Genomic DNA, 19,058 nt, shown 5'->3' on the forward strand with positions numbered 1-19,058 from the left:
TGTGACAGCGGTACTGACAATTTGTGAGACTAAAATATTTAATGAAAAGTGTTCGTAATGTCCGCTCTACTAGTATTATATTTGAATCTCTTTGCTGAAAACCTATTGTGTGAACAAACGAAAATGTTTTCACTATTTTTATTTCAGTTAACATTACTATGAGTGATCTTACAGAGAGTGAGAGGAACAAAGACAGAGTTTTTTATGCGAAATTTTTGTTTTAAAATATTATCAAGCCTTTATTTAAGGAATGATATAATAAAATCTGTTCTCGGTAGAAATCTATTTTACGCTAAGGGCATCACATTTATCATAATAAAAGCTTTCAATGTGACAAATATCCGAATCCCATTCCCCGACATCTTCTACAAATCTTATATTTTATTACAGATTAAGAAATATTTTACTGTATCTGCTTTTATCTATTTTTATATCTTTAGATGAATTATATTTTATTAATGCATACATTCCACCTAGCCTGATCCCTTCTGATGTTAAGTGAGGATAAAACAAAAGAGGGTATAAATGTTTTCAGATAACTTGGCGGTTCGTAACTTTGAGCGAGTCGCGTAGCAAGGCGTTGTAGGTGCACTGAGCGCCGATAACCTTGGTCCGCCGAGATATTATAAAAGAACTATACGCGCTAATTTTTCTTGGAGCGTTTTCACTCCACTCTTGAAGTCCTAGTCATACTAGGACCGAAACAATGACGCCGGCAACTTACGAGGTTTAGGCTAAGCGCCATCTGCACCCGGCCACCTCAAGCCCGGACTACTTAGGCACAAAAAGAAAAAACAGGCAACTTGTTACAATTCTTTACTAAAGCTAAATTATTGTTTGTTAATAAATAATTATTTAGCTTATTTGAGTATTAAAATTACATAGTTCCATGTTTCTAGGACCTTGTGATGTCTAGAGATATTGGATGTGAAGCCACATCACTGTAAATAATAAGGTATCAGGGGAGCGACGTGTCATTAGATAATATATTAAATTTGAAGGCTGTATTGGCGGAGGGTAAGCAACTCCAGTATATCATGTCAAAGCCCTTTATATAAACAGCAACTAATATTTAATAACTTAAATACATTTTCACATATGTATTAAATACATGTTTGTTGCCACAATCAGTTATTTAAGACGCAGTCGTCTTAGAGCAAACCGACGTCACCAAGTTTGTAGAGCCATCTCTTACTCGTAGTATAAATTTGAATGGGAAATCTTCACTGAACTGTTTAAGTAACAATTTAATGTCTCTGAGTGTGATATTATATTGACAAAAATTCTAACAAAGTAACTAGCTATCGCCCGCGACTTGGTCCGCACGCAGTAAAAAAATCTTGATAGGGGTATGAAAAATAATAATAATAATAATAATAATAATAATAATAATAATAAAATTTTATTGCCATTGAAATTTACAAAGTTTTAAATACAATCATTTACAATATACAGTGATGGCAAAAGGGGGTGGCTCAGCTTCGCCAACACCGGTAAGGATACAGTGTCGAGCTGGTTTTCAGCCATCCCCTCTTCCCAAGATGATAAAGGGAGAATAAATAGTCGATGGTCGCTGTACACTAGTTTTTAAAAAAAAATTAAGAAAAAAAACAAACTTAAGAAAAATAACAAATTACTACTCAATTATGTGTATAAAATCACAATTCAATCAATAACTGAAGGTATGTTTCATATCCTATTACTACTTCCGACCCCAAAGACCCAATTATATTTACTATTTAACAAAGAATAAATTATATTAAAGATAATGATGATCCTCCACTACTAATACTTATGTGAATGTTTTGTAATATTGTTATTAAGTGCGAGCGTGTTCCGGTGCGTGCGTGTGTGTGCTCTGTGTGGACGTTTGTTTATTTAGATTGAGCGTGTGTGTGTGTGTGAAAGAGAGAAAGTGTGTGAGTGTGTGTGTGCATATGAGAACGAATAGAGTTTGGGTGAATTAACTTACGTTGTCTTGTTTATTCTGTATGTACGTTTCTTTTATATATGTATTACCAATACTCTTTTAAACTTAGGTGTTTCCAGTAGGAATGTTTTATGTTTTCTGCAGCAAGTTGGCGCTTCAGTAGTGCCCACTTATATTTGCGTTTAAAGCTATCGGTGTTCATTTTGTTCCTAAGGGGGGGAGGGAGATCATTCCATATTCTTGCTGCAGCAAATTTAAAACATCCCTCAAATCTTACGGATTTATGCTTGGGTATTTTCAGCAAATTCGACATCGTGTGGCGGCTTCTGTGGGGGAAATCATTTTTCCACACGAGTTTTTCAAATAAATATTCTGGATTCTTGCTCCAGATCACTCTATGGACAGTACAGGCGTAATGAAGCTCTCTTCTTGCTTCCATGTTGAGTATACCTTTCCTGTTCAAATACGGGGTGATATATTCTCTTTTTGGCACTTTAAAGCAGAACCGAGCACACGCATTTTGCACCCTTTGTATAGCCCTTACTGCTGAGTTGTTGAGTCGAGGGCCGTAGATTGTGCTGCCGTAACTGATAGTGATGTAACGAATGTTGGATTTTTCACATTCGCGAATGCGAATGCGAATATTCATCTTCAATATTCGCGAATGCGAATGCGAATCATCATCATCATCAGCTCACTATACGTCCCCACCGAGGGGCTCGGAGCCTACCCCAAGTTAGGGGTGACTAGGCCATAGTCAACCACGCTGGCCAAGTGCGGGTTGGTTGACTTCACACATATCATTGAATTTCTTCTCAGATATGTGCAGGTTGCATCACGATGTTTTCCTTCACCGTAAGAACGTCGGATAAATGTACATATGTAAATCGAAAATCGAAAAACACATTGGTACATGGCGGGATTCGAACCCTGGACCTGCAGATTGCAAGTCAAGTGCTTAACCCCTGAGCCACCGACGCTCTGCCGAATGCGAATGCGAATGTTAAATTTCAAATAAAGCGCGCGCAAAATGTTTGACATTTCGTGTCGGCCATGTTTAAATTGAACATAGCCGAGCCGATACAGGTTGAATGAACGAAGTTAGTCACAGAAAGTTCATTCGAAAAGTATTGTTTTGATTTGAGGTTAGTTTGGTGTTATTGCATTTCCCAAATTTAACCCAATTTTAAATAGAAATAAATATTTTTTGTTTTTGTAAAAAGCTTATTTACAAATAGTCAAGTATTCATTATTTGATTTTTTAAGTTTATATTTCATTATCATATTTAATTCTTAGAAAATATATAGTGGGATGGAAAAATATATAATTAAAGCCAAAAAGGTTATAAATTAATATTATACTTAGATTTGATTGGATCTCTGAAGTTCTGTTTTCACAAAAGATACTTGAATTTAGAATTAGATTTTTTTCAAAATATATGTAAGGCATGGACATTCATTATTTTTTCTGTGGTGGAGTTAAGTTGTGATTTTGTTAATATTTTAATTAGACTAACAAGAACAAAAGAGAAAGTGTTTCTAATTTAGTTGCTTACCAAGACTGTTCCATAATATTTTTTTTTAATTCAAGTATGGTTAAATAAAAATATATAAATCTTATCAGTTGTGTTATCATTTCATATGCAACCATATAATAATTTCCTTTTTGTTTGTTAAATACATTCGCTAAATATTCGCATCGTTTTTTGCGAATAGGAATGCGAATGCGAATATCGAAAAATATGCGAATATTGGCGAATGCGAATGCGAATGCGAATATTCGTTACATCACTAGTAACTGAATTGAGACAGTACCAAGGACAAAGTAGTGACCTTAATTCTTCTTTTATATATGGTCTAATTTTATATAGGGTCTTTAACTTGAAGAAAGCTGTCTTAATTTTGTTGCCAATATGTTCGGTATATTTTTGTTCCTCGTCCATCATCAGACCCAAATTACGTGCACATGTCACTCTACCAATTGTTACATTATTAATGTTTATTTGTGTTTCTAATTGTGCCGCATTTTTTATTTGGTTTTTGGTCCCAAAGAATATCATATGAGACTTATTCGGGTTAAGAAGTAAAGAATTTTTTTGAGACCAACTGTAGACGTTCCTCAGGTCCTCGTTAATTTTAACCGCGGCTTCTACTGCGTTTTTGCTGTCGAATGAGTAGTACAGTTGAGTATCATCAGCATAGAGGTGGTACTTGCAGTGTTTTATTTGCGTAGGTAAATCTGCTGTATAAATTGTAAAAAGAGTCGGACTCAACAGGGAACCCTGAGGCACACCACGTTGGACAGATTTAGCAGCGGAACATCTCTTTAAACCTTCTTTGCTTTCGATTATGACGGATTGTTGTCTCTCGTTAAGAAATGAATGAAACCAGTGACACGTGTTTATTGAGAAACGATAATGCCTCAGTTTGGCTAGAAGCAGTTTCGGCTCCAAACAGTCAAATGCCCGCGAATAGTCTAGTAGCACCATAATAGAGCTAAGCCCCATATCCGATGCCTCCGTCAGATCGTCTGTAACTTGTAGGAGTGCGGTTTCAGTGCCATGCGCTTTACGAAAGCCTGATTGCAGCTTTGGAATTATATTCTTATTCTCTAGGTATTTAAGAACTTGAACCAGTACCACTTTCTCTAGGACCTTTGATAATACCGGATAAAATAAATAGTATAGAAATAGATAGTATCCGATTCTCAGACCTACTGAATATGCATATAACATTTCATAAAAATCAGTCAAGCTGTTTCGGAGGAGTATGATAACCTTGTGACACGAGAATTTTATATATAAGAAGATATTCCGAGAAAAACGTTTGAGATACGAATAATTCAATATACTCAAGATTTTTTAAAAATATTTAACAGAGTTTTCACTTGCGAAATAAGAGTTTAAAAATTATACTTATTTTTTTAACCTTTTACTATGAGTTAAAATTTAATTTTTAATTAAATTAAAAAGGTTGGTGATCCTTTAAAAAAAACTTTGTTAAGTACTTTGTTAAGTGCTCTTAACAATTGTAAAAACTTTTTAATTAAAAGATTTTTATTCATATCGATGCAATTATTTTTTCACTTCGTTTCATTTTAAATATTAATTTCAATGACTGTACTTTTACTAGCTGTCGCCCGCGACTGCATCCGCGCAGAATTAAAAAAAAGAAGGAGAAATAATTGTTTATGAGCTGAAGCATTCGATAGCAGAATATATATTATAAATAAAAATAAAGAACTGTTTTTTTATGTTGACAAGACTGGTTTTTTATTGAATCAAGAACAATGAATAATGGTCAAGAATAAGGAAAACAAAGAAAGAAAAATGAATGTACAAAAAAGGTTGCGCGGTGCGCACTGGCCACTCAACCCCGGGGCCGGTGTTGCCGCAACAATAATCTATTTCAGTCCTCTCTTTCGTCGATAAAAGATAGGTACCGCATCTGCAATTGCGGATGTCTATAGGCAGCGATCGCTTCGCCATTTCAGCGAATTCAAGTAGCCACTTGCTCGTTTGTCACCATAAAATAACAAAAAAAAAATAAGATGCGTTGCCGGCCGTCTTATTTCCCTTGATGCAAATGAAATAATAGCATATTTTCAAAGTTTTTAAATTCTTGCTTCAAAAATATTATAAAGAATTAAATTAAGAAAAGAAAAGATTAAGATACCAAATATAATTGATGCATTAAATTAAAGATGTACTTTGTTCAACAAATGGCTCGGCGAAATTGTCACTTTCACAACTTTTATGGCCCCCAAATTTTGTAGGTCGTCTTTTCTGCGATTGTGTTTTTAGTAAATGTATCTAGACTTTAATTTAAGGTTGAAAAAAAGATAAGGGTGCTTCCCTTATTGCCATATAAAAAAATCTTGTTTGATGCAGGTTATTGAATGGAATAAAAAATGATCACAAACCACAGATGTAAGGGACTCAAGAGTGAGTGAGAGGGCCGACTCTTCGTATTTAGAAATAACTTTTACGTTCATGTTTCATAGCGAACTTTTTACGGCTTTGTGAATCTCCGACCTTGCCGCTGACCCGTGAGTGATTTATGTTTCCTCATAATTAATTGTTTTTGTTTAAATTTAAATTCAAATCCAAATATACGTTAAATAATTAAACTTTCCTAAATATATAAAGTCACTTATGTGACTAATTAGGATTCGTTCACACAGACCTAGCCTTACATCAGACGGCGGCTCCGATCTTTTTCCTAGACCTAGACCAGCGGGAAATGCTTGTTCATATCTTACTTGTAGGCGCGCTCCCCAAAATTTCTATATGACGTATGAGTGTGTTTAACCAGTTTGAACCGGTCGAACAAATATGAACGAGCACAAAGAGTAATTTTTAAAATGAATCCGTTCGGAGCCAGTCGGATATGCTCGGAGCCACTAGGATGCCAGGGTATAGCCATGGCGCTAGGATATAACTCCAAAACACGCTAAATAAGGCGGTTTGTATCGCGCTTGATGTGTCCGCGTTGCACGAAGAGTACTCAATAAGAGCCAGTCGGCTACGCGAGCATGAAAGAGCACAGATCGGACTCGGTCGGATGAGCTGAAAAATACGTCATCAAGAACAGCCGGTCAGCCCGACTTATCATTTCACACTAAACAAATCTCTCTTACTCTTGATAAAAAAGACGCGTGCAGTAAAATTAAACCTTGTTTCAAACGTTAAAACTTGCGAGGACAATCTTTGATTAATCGTTTTATTTTCTTCTCTAATTGCATATCTACTTTTATTAGGCTAAATTATATTTGCGATAAAAAATCTGTTCTGCTCTCCTCCCTGGTCTATCGTAACGGACCCTTATTTCTCAGATGTCTTGCAATTGTGGTTTTCGACTGCCGTAATATTTTTATTTACAAATATTGTTGTCTCTATTTTGTCAAAGAGAATGTAAAAAATTGACAATATGTGTAAATACAAGTTTCACTGCAGTCGAAACCCACAGCTAGTGGTATTAAAAATTACACAATAATCCTATAAATATTTTCACGATTAAATCAATCCAATAATTTTCAAATATGAGTAATTCAAATGCAATTTTAAAATCTTACCTTATCCAAAAGCAATATAGAAAAGTTATATTATTTCTCGTCTGGTTTTCTCGCAGAATGTTATCTATTATTGGAATTGCTTTTCATTGTCTGAGAATATTCGAATTTAATATTTTACTAAGAAAGATAAAGACATTTCCAAAAATATATCTATACTAGCTGCCGCCCACGACTCCGTCCGCGCGGAATTAAGAAAAAAACGCCGATGTGTTCTTCCAGACTATGTTCTACATCTGTGCCAAATCTCGACAAGATACGTTAAGCCGTTTCGGATATACCTTCAAACATACATTCATCCATCCATCTAAACATAACAATATTTGTTGTAATATTAAAACATTATTTCGATAACTTACGCTTTTACGATACGGTTTTAGGTTATAATTCGCGAAAATAATCTAATACAGGATTCAAACCCACGATCATTAGACTATTAGCTCTTCTTTAAATATTCTTCGCATAATTATCAAGCTTTCTCGGTGTCATTTTACATCCAAAATTATAAACTTTCTATGAGCTATTTTAAAGTCAGTTATTTCTTCTTATTTTTAAGATAAGAAAAACTATGTTAAGTGCCTCTCGAATTATTATTCTAAAACTTTTATTATTCCCCACTCTCATAATAAAAGAAAGAATTCGAGAAAATAGGTTTAATTAGAGATCAGTGAAAAAATATCATAATTAAGCGACCGAGCTTAGTTCCCCGCTTTGTAGAATTTACAAATGTTCCAAAAAAATCAAATTGATTTTCTCACTGTTCATTTGTTACTCTTTCTCGCAACGATTAATCAAATCAGAACATACTTTTACTTTATATTCTCAACGTGTCTAAGCCTACGTAACGAAATTATCAACATAATCGAGTGAAGTACCTAGGAATAAGTAGTCGTATAAAAAGTATTATACAAAGTTTCCTGTACTTCATCATTATCGCTCTCAATAAATCTTATTAGAAGTTTACAAAGAATATACAAAGTTAAAGTATGCCAAACTTTAATAACATAACAAATCTCTAAGATATAAAAGTAAATAAGTTTTGCGACCTCTGCTGCGATTGCTACGTCCTTTGACTTTTAAGTGACAGGATGTATCCAGCGCGCATACCACTCTTTCATATACAAATGAATAATAAGTTAACTTTTAACTTTTGTATACTCGTTATTTTTGCGTTTACAATTTTACGCAAATGTCAGCATGACATGTACATATGTTATTGACAACTTTACGTCACTGCTCGCGTAGTAAATAGAAATTAATTGGTATAATGCAACGGTGCGGCTCATTGCCCAGTCCGTCTCTTAATAGTCAGTGTCTACGTCCAATACAGGAAAAAGTTTTGCAATACCAACTGCTCTGAATTGTGATTCCAACTTTCGTATAGTTACGAAGAAATATATGTGCATAGTTATTTCAACAAATAATTCCTAGAAAGTTTTCTTTTTAACTAGCCAACTAACTAAGCAGCTTGTATTTGTTTTTACAGTAGTCCACAGCAAGTAGTAGAACTGTAATATTAACTTCGTTAGGCAATGCTCTCAAAATAATAAGTATATAATAAGTATAAATAATAAGTAATAAAAGTAAAGTACAAATAATAAGTATAAATAATAAGAAGTATATAATATAGTAATAGTAATTTAAATAAACTTCAAAGGTAAGATTCTTGTTATCTCGGTAATTGGCTTAGTAAAACCCATGGGGAGTCGGAGCACGTTGCTAATATAATTTATAAATCATAGATTCAGTACGGTTGAACGAATCTGGATGAAATTCGGAACAGAGATAGATTGTAATCTGGCTATAGCCTGGAATAATCCATAGACTACTGATTTAGTTTTTTTTATATCCACACGGGCGGAGCCGGGGGCGAAAGCTAAAGCTAAAATCTAAATTTGTACTAGTGCCGCATAGTACTTCTAGACTTCAATAAATCGATAATAAACTTGTATTTTTATATCGTGTTTTCGGTTTTCTTCTCTCCAATACAATTTTATTTCACCTATGTAATAAAACATAATGACAGCTACTAAAGCTATTTCTTACCATCTAAAATAAAGCGTGGAGTTAATCAGGGAGGTTTTATAGCAGCTAACGACCCTATATGTGATACAGTCGTGATAAGAAAGCTCGTTGCCGACTCGGTTTTTATTCGAAACGATAATGGGCCTGCTCTTTATACAGGCATTATGTGAACTTTGCACTTAACGCTTGCTATTTGGCGGGAAACTGTTTAGAGTATTCTTTTTCTTATATTTGATGACTGTTTTCGCTTTTGTTGGTGCTTGAAAGTTTGGTGAATTGTTTTAAATAGCTACTTTAAAAGTTTATTCTTCGTATAGGTATAGATTGGTTTTAGACAAGAGCACGCTACTAGAACTCTGATGACAGAACAAATAGTGTAATTAAATAAATTAAAATAAGACAGATTTTTCAATCAACACTTTGATAGTGTGTTTATTCGTATATTACAGAGCCATCTAGCTTCAATGTATGATAATAAAAACTAAAGATTAACATTAAAAACAGATTTTGAACGACAGCTTATTCTCTACATTATTAAGCAGTTCTATTCCTTCTTTGATCTTCTTCTTGGCAATATCATCCTGTATCTCCCCAAATGATTTACCTTTAGTTTCGGGTAAAAAGAAGATAATAAATAAACACATTAATATTGATACCACTGCAAAAGACCAGTATGTGATGGCAGGACCAACTTTAGATATTAACATTGGAAAGTATTTAGTTGTCAGAAATATTAATGTTGTATTAACTCCTAAGTTTACAGCCACACCGAACGCTCTAGCTGGACCGTCGAATAGTTCTGTCACTGTTACCCATACCAAGGATCCAATACCTGAAATTATAGAAACACATTATGACTTTGTGTTTCTTCAACAATAATAAACGCCACAGAAGTTAGGTAGGACGGCACAGTGGATGAGCGCTTTACTTTATCGGACCGAAATCTATACGCACTATATACCAATATGTTTTTCAAATTATATTTGTACGTTTATCCGACGTTCTTACAATGAAAGAAAACATTGTGATGCAACCTGCACAGATCTGTGAAGAAATTCAAAGATATGTGTGAAGTCAACCAACCGGCACTAGGCCGGTGTGGTTGACTTTGGCTTAGTCATTCTAACATTGGGTAGGCTCCGAATTCCTCGATGGGGACATACATATATGAGCTAATGACGAAACGACACTTATTATGATTGCAAAACATTATGTCTGAGGAACATTTAAGCCCCATATTAAAGGAAATAGATTTTCAATGATAAAGCTACATAGAATAAAATTCGAAATGGTAATGAAAATTGATAATAAATTTAATTAAAAGGAAAGTAAATAACCAATATCAATAAAATCATTACATTGTAATGGTGTTCCATAGTTCTAATAGAGTTTAAAAAATCTTACCTGCATTATAGCAATAAACGACTATTACTAGCGAAATTAATGGAAGACTGTTTAAGAAACCATACAACGGTTCGCTATCAGGTGGTTTCAATTTGAAAAATGTTCCTAGGCCAATCTGAAAATTCAAACAAAAACTCAAAATGAAAACAAAAACATTCGGTGGTCTATTTGCAGAAGAGGGTTATTGCCGGACTAGTAGCGTAAGCTTTAGGTATGTATGTCCGTTTCATTATTATTTTCTGTAGCGTAAAGGGATTGACTGATTTTCCATTAACTGTTACTTATTTTAGATCCCATTTTCACATCAGAGATATCTAGGTTATAGAAGACATTTTTCGGGCTGTATAAAGTAGGTTTACGTGTTGATTTCTTTCGATCTAATTGAGTAGTGAAATTATTTTTAGGGGCGTCGTTGGCGCAGGGGTTAAACACTTGACTTGTAATCTGCAAGTCCTGGGTTCGAATCCGGCCATGTACCAATGTGTTTTTCGATTTACATATGTACATTTATCCGACGTTCTTACGGTGAAAGAAAACACCGTGGTGCAACCCTCACATATCATCAAGAAATAATTTTAAAGATATGTGTGAATTCGCCGGAAAAAAAAACGGCTATTCGGCTTGCTACCCGTCACGATCCGTCCCCCGAAATGGCGAAAAGAGCATTGCGGGGGTTCGTTTGGCCACGCCAAATGCGGGTCCGTGATATCTGCTTATCCCTCTGGGTTACAGGCGTTATTTTTGTATTTAATGTTTCACGTAAATTAATAAGTATATTACCAAGCCCTTACCAATCCAATGGTCATTCCAATGAGAGAAGTTATCAATATGATCTTTCTACCAAATCTATCCGTCGTGAACATTGTCAGGAAACTTGAAACAAACTGGATAACACCTATAATAACTGATGCTATTTCTGGCATTATGGACGTATGTGTAGATATTAATATTGTTTGTAAATAATACGACACAGCATTGTAACCGACCATTTGACAACCGATTGAAAATATCACCGAGATTACTAAGCTTTTACGAACTGTCGGATTCTTAAGTATAAGGATTTTGTTAACTTTCTCCTGCTTCGATGATAGTGTATACTCTTCGATTTCTTGCATAGCCAGTTGCTCTGATCCATGGAGGAATTTCAGAACATTTATTGCATCTTTTTCTTGTCCTAAAAACCACATATTAAACCATGATGACATAACCATGAATGTATGGATGTTAACTTTAGACACTTAGATAAACTTCAGAACAGTTACTTTACGCCCGCAGAGTGGAAATTCGAATACAAATTTTGTCGAGAACGTTACGAATATTTTGTCTCAAATTTTCCGGCTAACTGAACTAAAAAGGTTTGAAATAAGAATCTGATCAAAATTGTAAACTCACCTTTATTGTACAAAAAATAAGGACTTTCTGGTAACAATAAAATAGGAATTCCTGTTACTACAATTATAACTGCGAACATCATATTAAAAACCTTGTATGATAAAAACGGACCAGCCGACAAAGTCAAGACAATACCAAGACTGGAAAATATTTGAACTAACGTACAAGATGCTCCACGGGTGTTTTTCTGAAAAAAAAAAACAATTGACTTCAGCACTTAAAATAATTTCAAGTTGTCATTTTTGTAAAGAGGCAACGAGGATCTAAATTAAACGAAGGCTAAATTACATCGGTCGAAGCAGCGACTACATGGGTAAGGAATTTGAAACACGGGTCAAAGGAATTAGTTATGCGGGACGTCCTACTTATGACTTTAAAAGAAAAAATCTCATGTAGAAGCTAAGAAAACAGTAGACCACACACTAATCATACCAGAAAAGATATCGTTATAAAATTAAATTCAAAAAATAGAATAGTTGATATACTTACAGTTGCAATTTCAGATGTATAAACTGACACACTCGTTAGTATAAATGAGTCAGATAAACCAAATAGTAATCTAGCCACTATCAGCATCCATACTTCGGTGGCAAATATATAAATTGCCACACCAATAATTTTTGGTATACATCCTAATACTACGCAGTATTTTCTTCCACTAGGGCATTAACTAGAATATAAAAAGATCACCTTAGAATTAGGAAGACTTTGTTTACTTGCTTAGTATTAGCCTTTTTCTTCTTTTTTAAGTTGCCTTTATTCTATGTTTATACTATATTATCATGCAACATTGAGACGCGCTAGTAATGTATGTAATCTTAGGTTTATCTTTGTTAATATTTGAAGAACAAATCACACATGCTTACTCTGAATTGGATCTTAAAATTAATCTTTTTATTTGAGCTCACAGATATTTCGTTACTTTCTTTAGTACTCTATTTCAAATTGTTGCTAAGTAAATAGTCAAAGCAAAATATTAGCGTGATATGAATACACATGAAGATCACATAAACAAAAAAGTAATGAGATTGAACTGATGAACTAATGAGATTAACTCAAAGTTAGAGGAAGACTGAAGAAAGTATGGCTTGATTGTGTGAAAGAGAATATACGTAACTAGGAAGTAAATTCAAATATTATAGTTGATAGAAATGCATGGAAGAATAGAACATGCTGTGCCGACCCTCCGTAGATAAAAGGGCACGGTAATGACGATGTAAGGTGAAATTGTTATGAACTGAGATTCATGTAAGATTTAATAGTAAAATATTTACTTACAAATAAAAGCGAATATGAATTCGACGGAAACTATCCACGAACCTTCCTCTTCGTTGATAGCATGCGACAAACTTGTTTGTGTTTCATTGCTTAACTTCACCAGCATTGGCGATGACCAAACTAAGTTCATACCGGTCGTGAAAATACTTACATTTACTGCAAATGATTTAAAAAAAATGCACTTATATTTTGTTTGACCAAGTCACACCATTACTTTGTGAGGCCACTTAAGCTTTTAAACAAAGATCTTCGAACATAACAATAGTTACAGAGAGACATTACGAGCACTTTTGTTCAAATATTTTGTGTATAAGCTATCGGTCACTGAATATTCAAAAGAAAGTCGCGTCTCGGCGTGTAAAAAATTTTGCTTCGTTATGTCTCGTGTATTGATATAACATTATTTAGTAATTTGTATTGTTCTCAAGGACAAATCGCTGTAGTGACTTCGTAGTAATTTCTTTAAACTTGTTAGGTATTACTTAAGTACCATCAAAATATTAGAACATAACAAACGCACTTGATGTTTGAAACGATCTATTAATAAATGAAATAGTTTCTGTTAGTTCAAAACCACTCGGTAGATTGTGATGAAACTTAGATATAACGTTCATAGAATACTAAAGAAATTGAGTCTTAAAAAAACAGATTTAGTGAAACTAACTGACATTATATGTTTGTAATTTTTTGACTTTTGATTATGTTTAGTTGTTTTTGTATTATGTAAAACTTACCAAGAATGACTACAGAATATTGTCTTAAAATAGGAGATTTTATAAAATCAAACATTTTGATAGACACGAAACACCAAAATTAAATTGATGTTATAAGTTACCACAATTATAATTCAAGCGATTGTGCTGGCTTCAAGCGAAAAAACTGTGCTGTCCAACATATATAGACAGAATAAAATTACAATTGATAATTAAATCACATTGTTTAACTAAAGCGCAAACATAAAGGTTATAACGCACTCACAAATTCCTCGCCAAAGGAGCACTGCCCCAACTCAAAATCGCCGCAGCGCGATGACACTCTCCGTCGACTCAGCGTCGTCAAATGAGCGGTATCATTATCATCAACATCTTCAGTCTAAGTTCGTTCAGTTATGAACGTAGGTCTTACCCATCCAAATGCCTCAAAGCGCAATCCTGTGTCGGCATTGATCACCGATTAAGGCTTGTAGTCCGCGAGGCATCCACTAGCTTTCAGCCCATGCAAGCGAGAATGACGTATCGTTTTGCTAACTTTATATATTTATCCAGAACAATCGGCGATGTCGAGGTGACGGCGAGGCGACAGCGAGTGTACGCCACGGCGATCGCAAGTTTACGAGTGCGCTGTAACCTTAAGCATGTGTGCATATGATTCGCGCGGCAAACTTTAAAACTGTAGGTTTCCACTGCAGATGTAAATATAAATTTAATTTAGTGCAGTCTTCATTTTTTTCAAACTGAACGTAAGGGATGACTATAAAGTTATAAGTAATACAATTTTGAGGGCAGTGGAGTTGTGGGATAAATACTGTGTCATCTTTAATTCATACCGCAACGGTGAGTTTTACTCGCTCGAGCGCGCGCTCACATGACCTTAGACTTTGTCATACGTACACCAAACTGGATTTTGATGTTCATATCAAAACATATTCACACGATTCTTTTATTACGATTGTATCTAAACGAGATATTTGAGAAAAGGCCTTCAATGACGAATAAAATCTTTTAAAATTGTTCGTAGACATTAAAGGTACAATCACCAATTATCATCAATTATCTTGGTATACCAGTTACAGATAAAATTGCAACTCCCAACTAACTAGAACTTACTCCTTTTTACATCAGAACAATCAAGGCGCAATCGTTGAAGTCATGCAATAAATTGCTATCAATAATTTGTTCTAAATCTTAATCTATTGTAAAGTCTCGAATATGCTATTGTTACAATAATAACCGACGTTTATCAATTTTAAGCTGCACGATTGTGAATGCGACTGTACACGTAACCAAATTTATTTTAAGGAAGAGGAGTAAAGGAAGAGATAGAAAACGCGCTTTAAAGACAGAAACTCATTTATTTAACATTTCTTGGATTTCAATCAACGTCTTTCCCTTTGTTTCGGGCACGACGAATATTCCGAACAGACAAGCCAGTGCGCACATGCTTGAGAATATCCAAAATGTGACATGACTGCCGAGGTCAGATATCATATAACCGAAGACGGTCGCCACGCCGAAGCCGAAAAGCCAAGCGATGGTGACACTAACAGTTGATCCGGTACTCCTCACGTTCGATTGGAACATTTCACCAATCAATGTTCCCGGAATTATTCCAAAACCTGCAATAAAGTATACAATACCTTATTAAACTAGTAAAAAATGAAATTATACAAAGAGAAAGCATAAAAATCTAAAAAAACTCTTCAAAATTAGTCAAGCCGATTAAGTTACAAAAGTTTAATTTAGAAGAAATAAAAATAATACAAACTAGTTCAATTGGGCTTTACAATTTATTTTTATACTTACCAAAATCATAAGAAAGGAAGAATATAATTAACGTGACTAACGGTAACCATTGCATTTTGGTAACTGATGGATGATTTATATAGTCCAAATAAAAATATACACCCAGAGTCGCCTGTTGAAGAAAAAGCAATAAACATGTATTAGTTACTATTAATCATGATTCTTTAGTATCCAAAAATAAAAGACAAACACCATGAAATGATGAAAGAAATAAGGCGCAACGAAGTCGTCTCTTATTGATTTAAAAATTTACCATCTCTTATAACTATATTCTAGCTTATGTCAAGTTCACCACAGTCCACACTTCTTCAAAATTCTAATGCTATATCAACACTAGCTGTCGCCCGCGACCTCGTCCGGTTAAAAAAAAAACTTAATTTGTAGCCTAAGTGTTCATCCAGACTATATTCTACATCCATGCCAAATTTCAGCGAGATACATGCAGCTGTTTTGGATATACTTTCTAACATCCATACAAACATTCACATTTATAAAATTACTAGCTTTTGCTCGTGTCTTCATCCACGAAGAATTAAAAACACATAAATAGCCTATGTGTTCTTCCAGATTATGTTCTACATCTGTGCCAAATTTTATCAAGATGCCTTGAGCCGTTCCGGAAATACCTTCAAACAAACATCCATCCATCTAAACATTCGCATTTATAATATTAGTAAGATTAAAATTAACTATAATAACTAAGCCATTAAATACCTGTTGAAATATCGAGCCAACTTACCAAACTTAAAGTGCATACTGCGGTCGAGTAAATCAACAAAATTCTCCTTCCAGTCCTTTCGACGAAGAAAGGTGTTAATGTACTAGAAAATATTTGTGTTACACCAATAATTATTGTAGCTATGTTCGGTTCAATGGAAGAACCAGCCAATTGAAAGATTGTAGTGGCGAAGAAAGTAACTGCTATGATACCGCTTCCTTGTTGCAAAATACCCAATGTCAATGTAATAAATAAAGCTTTTCTGTTACTCTTGACCGTTACTAGCTGCTTCCAATCCTCCAAAACGCTCTGCTTTTCAACAATTATCTTCATTTCTCGGTAAACATGGTATTCTTTAGATCTCCCCAACTTTTCCATTACAATCCCGGCATCATCTTTCCTGTCTAAAACATGTACAATTTTACTTTTTGCAAAATTTACTTTCACACTATGTTCTTCCATCCCCAATTTTTTTTAAATTTTATATAAGTTGTAACTTTTTACATTTGACGAAAAATTCTAGATAAATCTTATGTGATTAACGTTTCCAGCGCCACTTAACATCGGGTTTTTTTTTACTATTTATGATGGCAAAAGCAAATGTCTTGTCTTTGCCTTGCCCTCCTTTCACCTAACATCTGTATAAAAAATATAACGATCTTTTTTCCTCAAGCAAATAAGAGAGATTACTAATTTTTTTTTTGTTCCTATACTAGTATGTGTAGTACCATTCCATTTTCACGGTTATAGAATTTAAACAATTCAAAAATTACAATCACAATCTTGTTCAACTTTCAAAATGTACTTACAACAGAAGATTACCTTTTAAAATCAAATACGTTGGTGATTCTGGTATAAATATAACACCAAGTAAATACACAGCTGTAATGGCCGCTGCAATGTAAGATACCCACGCATATGAAACATATGGTCCTACTGCATACACGATTAGTGTGCCGAACGTTGAGAAAATTGCATTGCTAGTTAACAATATACCTCGAATATTGGTCGACCTGAAATGTGTTATTTAAATTAATATAACGTTTCAATCAGTTCTTTAGAAACTATTATACTATCAAATAATTTTGGTTTCAGAGAACGGAGAAGATAAATAACCATTTTTTTTATTATACATAAGATGTGCATCAAATATTAACACACATACATTCTTAACCATTAATCTACATTGAACTGTCGGTCTCTTTGACTCTACTTGCATTTATTATGTTTCTTCTCACTCATGTAACAAAATGTATACAAACGTGATAGTATTTCATTTCTTTCTAACATTTATTCCATCGTCAGATGAACAATGTATGATTGTAACGTTATTATATTAATACTTACGCTATTTCCCCGATGTAAACAAGATTTACAATAAATATAATTCCAGTACCAAGTCCACAGAATACTCTGCCAACATATATCATAGCGAGGTTATTAGCGGTTGCCAGAAGTAGGAAAGATAAAAGAGAGATCAGCCCTGCTAGTATAAAGCAAGGCTTGCGACCGATTGCGTTGCATAAATACCCCGTTAGATAAGGCCCTAAAAAAAGATCTATTAACACAGATATTCAAATCATTAGCAGAGTGGACATTCGAAACATTTGCCTAGAGGCATTGAAATTTTAACAGTGATAGACGCGAGCAACAATATCTGTTGTACAAATTGGCCGGCTCGCCAGGTGAAATACCACGACCACACAGAAGACAAGCGTGCAGTGAAAGCAATTCCGCGTTTCGTCTGATGAGTCTAATACTATTTTTCCCTCCACCCTTTTCTTATAAGGTAAGGAGGGAAAGGGGAAGTGGATTTGACGGAGGAGAGAATAAAAAGGAAGGGAAAATATTCAGGCAGCGGCTTACTTATTTGCCGCCTTATGATATGAAAATAAGTCGGGACAACCCTAAACTGATTACGCCTTGTTACCACTAGGTAACTTGTCTAGTTGAATACGTCCACATTTGAAATGGCATTTCTATATATGCTAATAACTTTTGTTCTACTAACGATTGAAGTGTTTGTAAGAATATGTTCCAAATGTCCGCTCTATATCTTATTTATTTCAAAGTCTTTTCAATTACAATATATCCAGTCAATAGCAACTTACCCAGTATAGTACCCACATATAGGATAGAACCGATAAGAGATGTTTCCGTTTCTGTGAGTTCATTTGGCAACGGTGATGTTTTGGGATCATCAAACTTTGGAATAATTGGTGCAGTCCAACCTAGACCATATCCTACTAACATCTGTCCTATGTATACTGAAAGTAATAATAAATAATAAAGTCGAAAGTTTTGTACGTTTTTACAACGAATGAATTAACCTCCATTTATTTGAATTGACGCATCTATGAAAAGAAAAGAGCTATTCAAAAACAGATTTTGAATACTTACATCTTATTGTTATCCATACTTGCTGTTTGACGTGATATTCCAACATTTTGCTCACAATATTTATCAAGTAAAGTCTAAACGGAAGCTACCATTTTTTATGAATGTTTTACATTATTCGCATGCACAATATTATCTTTCACGATCGTCCTTAAAAAATATTTTATTTCTAAAAAGAATTCGTAATGAAAAATCGACTTTCTGATGTTATAATTAAAATTCACAATAGCCTGTTTTAATTAAATTTACTTCAAAAAAACAATGCAAACCATCTCGTTAATGTTACTATTGCAAAAAGTAGTAATTAAAATATATATTTTT

At 34.1% G+C, this 19,058-nt stretch overlaps 2 protein-coding genes across 2 annotated transcripts; both read right to left on the minus strand.

Moving 5' to 3' along the window:
* Positions 1-11,206: 11,206 nt before the first annotated feature.
* On the minus strand, positions 11,207-12,473 carry LOC123722359 (arabinose-proton symporter-like). The gene is made up of 3 exons (XM_045683888.1): positions 12,312-12,473; positions 11,823-12,009; positions 11,207-11,604 (listed from the first exon to the last, which is right to left on the minus strand). The coding sequence occupies exons 1-3, from the start codon at positions 12,396-12,398 to the stop codon at positions 11,207-11,209; spliced, it is 672 nt and encodes a 223-aa protein (XP_045539844.1). The 5' UTR covers positions 12,399-12,473.
* A 2,686-nt stretch (positions 12,474-15,159) lies between these two features.
* LOC106707423 (facilitated trehalose transporter Tret1-like) lies at positions 15,160-18,922 on the minus strand. Its single transcript, XM_045684066.1, has 7 exons — positions 18,741-18,922; positions 18,452-18,607; positions 17,688-17,886; positions 17,163-17,353; positions 16,362-16,744; positions 15,623-15,734; positions 15,160-15,435 (listed from the first exon to the last, which is right to left on the minus strand). The coding sequence occupies exons 1-7, from the start codon at positions 18,784-18,786 to the stop codon at positions 15,167-15,169; spliced, it is 1,356 nt and encodes a 451-aa protein (XP_045540022.1). The 5' UTR covers positions 18,787-18,922; the 3' UTR covers positions 15,160-15,166.
* Between the last annotated feature and the right edge of the window lie 136 nt (positions 18,923-19,058).

This window comes from Papilio machaon, chromosome 24 (genome assembly GCF_912999745.1).
Source record: "Papilio machaon chromosome 24, ilPapMach1.1, whole genome shotgun sequence".
In the NCBI taxonomy this organism is placed as follows: Eukaryota; Metazoa; Arthropoda; class Insecta; order Lepidoptera; family Papilionidae; genus Papilio; species Papilio machaon.

Excerpts from the sequence above, each read along its gene's own strand:
- LOC123722359 (XM_045683888.1), bottom strand. The coding sequence starts at position 12,398 with ATGCTGATAGTGGCTAGATTACTATTTGGTTTATCTGACTCATTTATA. Across the intron at positions 12,010-12,311 it reads ATACATCTGAAATTGCAACT|AAAAACACCCGTGGAGCATC; the intron begins GTAAGTATATCA and ends TTTTTTTTTCAG. Across the intron at positions 11,605-11,822 it reads TTATTTTTTGTACAATAAAG|GACAAGAAAAAGATGCAATA; the intron begins GTGAGTTTACAA and ends TGTGGTTTTTAG.
- LOC106707423 (XM_045684066.1), bottom strand. The coding sequence starts at position 18,786 with ATGTTGGAATATCACGTCAAACAGCAAGTATGGATAACAATAAGAT. Across the intron at positions 17,887-18,451 it reads ATATGTGGGTACTATACTGG|GGCCTTATCTAACGGGGTAT; the intron begins GTAAGTTGCTAT and ends ATCTTTTTTTAG. Across the intron at positions 16,745-17,162 it reads AACGTATTTGATTTTAAAAG|ACAGGAAAGATGATGCCGGG; the intron begins GTAATCTTCTGT and ends TACATGTTTTAG.